General features: G+C 36.9%; 1 protein-coding gene across 1 annotated transcript in view; it reads left to right on the top strand.

Moving 5' to 3' along the window:
* The first annotated feature begins 238 nt into the window (after positions 1 to 238).
* Positions 239 to 6,720, top strand: part of ABI3BP (ABI family member 3 binding protein) — a 193,955-nt gene continuing 187,473 nt past the window's right edge. Inside the window, exons 1-2 of the mRNA XM_029938697.1 lie at positions 239 to 272; positions 1,086 to 1,265. Of these exons, the coding sequence (XP_029794557.1) occupies positions 239 to 272; positions 1,086 to 1,265 (214 nt within the window). The remainder of the gene's footprint in view (positions 273 to 1,085; positions 1,266 to 6,720) is intronic.

Here is a 6,720-nt window from a genome sequence, read left to right as displayed (position 1 = left end):
GCACACACTCTCCCTCTCTGCTTCTCAAAATAAATAAACATTAAAAAAAACATAGTGCTCTTCACTAATCTTTGTAAACAGCCCACCAAAGTGGACATTGTTTTCCATTATCCATAATTTACAAATCAGGAAATTCAGGGTAAAGTACTTTCATTGAGTACCCAGAGGATACATTGGTAACTAAGTTGCAGAACTGTGATTTGAACCTAGCTCCTTCTGGCCCCAAAGACAATACACTATGTCATTTACTCACTGCTTGGTCAAGACCTCTTGTTAGTATGATTATCTGCCACTATTGCCTACACAGTTAAAAAAAAAAATGCCTTGAAAATTTAATTAAGATTTCTCTCCTCGCTCTGCACAATCTCTCTCAGAAAGTCCATCTAATGATTATTTAGAAACTGATGGCATCCAGGTGAGTCTGTATTCTTTTCCTGAGCATCACACTTGAGTATTCAACTTCCTGCAGACCATCTCCATGTAGTTGTCTCATTAACCCTACGGGTTCCAAATAGAACAAAGGTTTTCCCTCCACCTACCTCTTCTTTCAGAACTCCTTATCCTCCCTTCTCAGATACCCCTAAGCTGTCCTTCACCCCCACTCATGTCCCTTTGTTTCCATCTCTATTAATCGCTAAATTTTGTGGGAATACAGCTGGAGGGCAGCATTGATGAGGCTGGGGGGTTTCAAAGTGCAGTAGCTAAATTTACTAATTAGACAGTTCAGAGCCTTTGACCATTCCCAGGTGGTGTGAAGCTTTTGACTAATTGTGGATAACCAAAATAGCCTTAAATCCCATCTACCTGCCCAATGATAAACTACTATATATTAAGCCCTGAGATTTTCCCTTGTGTGCTAGATTGTTTTATATGTTATTTAGTTTGGGTTTGAGTATCTCAAAATTACCCATGTTTTAGCTGTTTAGATGCGTGTGTTGGAATCTTGGTTAGCTACGTACATCATGTGCTTTCTAGCAACAATGCCTCTAACAACTAACCTTTGCTCCAAATTTGTCCTAGGATGCTAAAGAGGTGAAATAATAGCCTGGTAATTTTTTTTTTTTTTGTTCCCATCTTATCCTTAGGTAAAAGGCCAAGCCTGAAAGTCCACATCAATACCACGAGTGACTCCATCCTCTTGAAGTTCCTACGTCCAAGTCCAAATGTAAAACTGGAAGGTTTTCTCCTGGGATATGGCAGCAACTTGTCACCAAACCAGTACTTCCCTCTTCCAGCAGAAGGAAAATACACTGAGGCCGTGGTCGGTAAGATGTTTGGGTTTCACATACGGGAAGAACAGGGGTCAAAGATAATGGGTACAGCATGAAATAGAAACCTTGAAGGCAAGCGTCCTTTCTTCCACCTCTCAGCCAAACCAAATGCCAAAATTACAAATTATCTTTAAAAAAATTCTTTTTAATATTTTATTTATTTTTGAGAGAGAGAGAGAGGAAGCGAGCAGGGGAGGGTCAGAGAGAGAGAGGGAGACACAGAATCTGACGACAGGCTCCAGGCTTTGAGCTAGCCGTCAGCACAGAGCCTGATGTGGGGCTCAAACCCACAAACCGTGAGATCATGACCTGAACCAAAGCTGGACTGAGCCATCCAGGCGATAATGAACAATTATCTTCATAATTGTTGTAACCTATTCAGCGCAGTTCTTCACATGAGAAAATATGGAATGCGTACCCTGCGTGTACTGTGGAAACCATTATTATACCTACAATCCCTCACCATAGAACTTAAATTGCATAGGAAAAAAAATAAGCTAAATGCCTTGTGGTAGCCTGTTTATTTGGATTAATTTTTCTCCCTCTTTTATCTTTACATTCTTTTGGTGAAAAATAACAACTATAGCTTTCTGGGCATGTCTTCATGAGAAGCTACCCTCAAAAAAGAAAAGAAAATGTATTACATTAAAAAAAAATTTACCAGACTTCAGACAAAAAGATTAAAAGCTTTTACATGCATTGTAAAATCTTACATTTCTTTGAAAATGTTTTTAATCCCATTGAAATGTAATTTGAGGATGAAAGCATCTTTAAGCCGTATTCAGAAAAATTATTTGCAAGTAAAGCCTTTTTAAAGATAACATTTTTAGATAACATTTAGATAACATTTAAAGATAACAATTTTTTAGAAGGGGAAAGGCTTTCTGAGCAGTCTCAGAGAGAATTTGTAATTTGCTCCATTGCTAGGATTATTGCTGAAGAGCTTTTCATGGAGTTCCCATGTTTAACCCTGTTCCTTGAGCTATCTCATAGATCAGATCAGCATTCATGCATGGATGCGGGGAATGTTACATAAATATATTTTGTCTGTTCCTCACAAAGAAGTCTCTTGCACTTTACAATCAGACAGGAGAGCAACATTATTAATGAAATGTCTAGACTAGATTTTACCTATGATAATTGTTTTAAAGCAAATACTTTGCTTTGTTGCCAAAAAATTGAGAATTACGCACTTTTGACAAATGTTACAACACTAACCTTGATTATATAAACTATAAGGAATTTGAAAGTTTGCAAATATTGCCTCACCATATTCACTTTTTTTTCTGGAATGCTGTTCTTTATTATTATTATTATTATTATTAATAGTTTATTACCAAGGTGGTTTCCATATAACATCCAGTGCTCTTCCCCACAAGTGCCCTCCTCCATGACCGTCACCCGCCTTCCCCTTCCCACCTCCCTCTTCAGCCCTCAGTTTGTTCTCAGCATTCAAAAGTCTCTCACTTTTTCAACAAAAAAATGCCTGGAAGCTGTGAGCTCACCCCTGGCACACAGAAGCTGGCCTCCTGCTCCTTTATTTATTAAGTATTCAAAGTAAGATTTTATTTAGGATAGATTTTCCCCTTGGTTATGAACATTGAGATTTTGACCAATTGTAAACCTCCTTTTCATAAGAGGTGAAAGGCTTTTAGTCTTAAAAGTATAGAAGTCAGGTTGCTAATGAAAAATATGTGCAGAAAAGTAAAGAAAATGTTCTAGTATAAATATACCAAGCTTTCATTAGCCCAGTGATGAGGGATAATCAAAAGGACAAAATATGCTTCTATTTATTTACTGCTGTTGTCATCCTTTCAAATTTTTTTATTATGGAAAGTTCAGACATGTAAGGAGGGCAAATGTTGTAATGACCTCATGTTTCATCATGAGCTTGAATACATATCACTATCCTGCTCTTTGTGTTCCACGTATTCTTCATGAACACTAGTTTTCCAGTTAGAGGATTTTAAAGCATACCTGGATCCCATATTTTAAAATCTGTGAACACTTCAGTGTGCATCTCTAACAGATAGGAAATAAGTTTAGTAATTCCGTGCCTTTATCACATTACAATAATAAGTTTACAAAATCATTTGCTGCCTAGTCCATATTTAAATTTCTCTGGTGGTCCTAAAAATGCCTTCCTAGAGTGGTTTCTGTTTTGAACCAGGCTCCAAACAAGGTCTACTTGTTACATTTGGGTGTTATGTCCCCTAAGTCTCTTTTACCCTTTCTCTCCTCCCTTTTTAAGTGTCATCGATTTGCTGGAGTACTTGGCTCATACATCCTTGTCCACAATCTGTATTTAATTGGTGGCTTCCATTCTGTAATTTCTAACTGGTTTCTCTATGTCCTCCACTTCCCATGAAAAAATATGTAGGTTTGGAAGCTGTATTAAATCAGGATTCAGCTTGTCTGGGGAAATAAAACTTTATGGATGACATGGTGTATTTCCTGACAACTCACGAAAAGAGGTACATAATGGCTGGCGTCATACTAGTGATGTTAAGACTGTTTGGTGTGTCTGGATCTCAGTCTGATCCCTCCATTATAGAATTTACCATCAAATTTTCACATCAATTGATGATCATTGCCCAGCTCCATTATTTCATACAAGGATTCTAAAATGGCAATTTTACATTCTAGATACATTCTAGATAACCTAATTCAATTATTCTTTCTGCATTTTTAAGCTGAAGTTCTACAATAAAGAATTTTTTTATTTTTAGATTTTCCTAGTATAGTATTTTAGGAAGGGTAGGATAAATTCTCATTGCAATGAATTGGAGCTCTGATAATCTCCAGTTCTGATCTATAATGTTGTTTTATGATCGATAAGAGTGCATTGGTTTTATATTTTATATTTTTAAAGTTTATTTCTTTTTGAGAGAGAGAGAGTGCACAAGTGGGGCAGAGAGGGGCAGGGAGAAAGGGGGACAGAGGATCTGAAGCAGGCTCTACCCTGACAGCAAAGAGCCCAATGGATGTGGGACTCAAAATCGTGAACTGTGAGATCATGACCTGAGCCAAAGTCAGACACTTAACTGACTGAGCCACCCAGGTGCCCCAACTGTTATACTTTAATCAGCATATCACTTATTCAACCCTTATGATTCTTTTCATCGGCTAGCCTGCTGTTTACTTTGATACATTATTAAACTGTGAATTTCTTCAAGCTGGGGTTTATATTAGTCTTTGGTTATTCATAGCTGAATGATTTACATTGAATACACAGGCAGTAGATTATTGCGGCATTGAATTGAATAGACTCAGGTCTGTGCAGAATATTTAGCCTGGAGGAGACCTGGAGAGTTTGATTTAGGCCCTTGTCATCAGGCAAGTCTATTTCTAAGCCATAACTGTGTATCTTAAAGATCTGTAGGGACAAAGATTCCAGAACATCTCCTGGAAAGCTATTCCATGTAGCCCTTTCAAAACTTTTACCTCATCCTTTAGATAAATGTTCTTTTTATAATTTCCTTTCTAGTATTCTAGTGGAAGAGAAAAAAATCTTCTTCCATCTTTCCTTTTCCACCTTTCTTTATTGCAAGGGATCTGTGTGTTTCTACTTTTATTACTTCAAAATGGACTTGCATTTCCAAGTTAAATGTTATTCTGTAGTTGCTTAAGTTTATTATTTATACTCCTTTCTAATGATTGAATTTACATTAATTGTTCCTAATTGATTAAGCAGCTATTAGTGATTTATTGCTGCTATAACAAATTACCATAAATTAGGTGGCTTAAAACATCACAGATGTATTATCTTACAGTTCCGTGTGTCAGAGCCCAATGTGGCGCGCTCTCTCTCTAGGCTACATTCAAGGCGTGGACGGGACTGAAGTCTTGTGGAGGCTCTGAGGGAAGAATCTGTTTCCTTGCTTTTTGCAGCTTCTAGAGGCTTCCTCATTCCCCTTCCACCTTCCAGCCAACAAAAGTGAGTCAGGTGTTTCTCATTCCTCATTGCTCTGAATCCATCTTCTGCCTCTCGCTTCTACTTTAAAAGATCCTGTGATTATATTGAACCCTGCTGGATAATCCAAGATGCTCTCCCTATTTTAAGATCAGCAGATTAGCAACCTTATTTATATCTGTAACCTTAATTTTCCTTTGTCATGTAACCTATTTACAGGTTCTGGGGATTAGGATTTGGTCAGTCTTTGAGGGACCATTATTCTGCCTGCCACAAACTGCCACATTTGAAATTTGTGGCTCTCTTCTTTCTGCCACCAGTTTATTGTATGATCATTCTCAGTTCTGTTCATCTGCAAAATAGCAATAACGTCTATTTTTCACAGATGTGCTGTGGGTGCATTAGTGAGTTCATGATTATACAGTGAGGAGTCGAAATCGCTTGAGTACAAGCTGCTCTAGAAGAGCAAAGAATTATTGCTTTGTGAAAAGAGCCCAGCTACAGACTCTTCTCTTACTTTCTTCTGTAATAAGATAGTAGCATTTGTCAGTTGCACTGAACTATATCAAAACAGATTAACTTATTTTCATTTTCCAAATAATGTTAAGTGCCACATTGTGATACATTTTGCTTGTTTGATATGTTTAAAAGATTCCACCATGGAAATGAGAAGCTGTTGATCATTCACAAATATTCAAGTTCACATTTAGTGACCTGTGGACTAAAACTCTCTTACTAAATAATTATTTATTTATAACTATTTCTATGTTTATTTTAATATGAGTCTCTCTATTATTGAAAGAGGCATTTTCATACAGGTCTTAAATCTAAAGCTAAAAACCAAAACATTCCCCTTTGCTATTTAATCATAAATAGAACTTCTGCAGAACAATCTATTTCATCAAAATCTTCTAAGATTTTAGTAGATTAATTGGAGCAGCAAAAGAAAAAAAAAAAAAAAAAAGGAACATTTTCCCAGGGGACTATTCATAAATATTAATGGCCGTGAGAGTCCTGCAAGGATGTGATAAAACATGATTCACATTTAGAAGATCTCGGATCCTATATCCTGTTTTTTTTCAAAACCCATCTCATAAATGTTCTCATTTCTGGTTTACACACCCAGGTATTGTTTTGTCACTTTTAGTGCTCAGCTGTTGGTAATTTTGCAAACATCCAATAAAGTGAAACATGAGAAGTTTTTGACATCGAATCTTTATAGACTCACACTTTATGATGTTCTCCTGACATTATTAACCACTTTAATCAATATCACCTGGGAAGGAAAGTGTTGCATCCCATCACTTACGTAGTGCACATTAAGGAGTTATTTTAGTATCCTTACTGCAAGAAAAGCTTGAATTGAAAATAAATCATATAGTTATCACTACGACAAATTCTGACTAAAGAATTTGCTTCCAACCAGGTGTTGGGACTCAAAGAGATTTCAGAGGGCGAATTTCTTTGTCCTGTTCTCACAGCTGCTAACTCTTCCGCTGATGCTCTTAAAGGGCGTGCTTCTTGCCGGCACCCAGG

Source organism: Suricata suricatta, chromosome 5, assembly GCF_006229205.1.
Source record: "Suricata suricatta isolate VVHF042 chromosome 5, meerkat_22Aug2017_6uvM2_HiC, whole genome shotgun sequence".
In the NCBI taxonomy this organism is placed as follows: Eukaryota; Metazoa; Chordata; class Mammalia; order Carnivora; family Herpestidae; genus Suricata; species Suricata suricatta.
The sequence above is the reverse complement of the archived record's forward strand: the minus strand, read 5'-3'. Positions and strand labels throughout refer to the sequence as shown.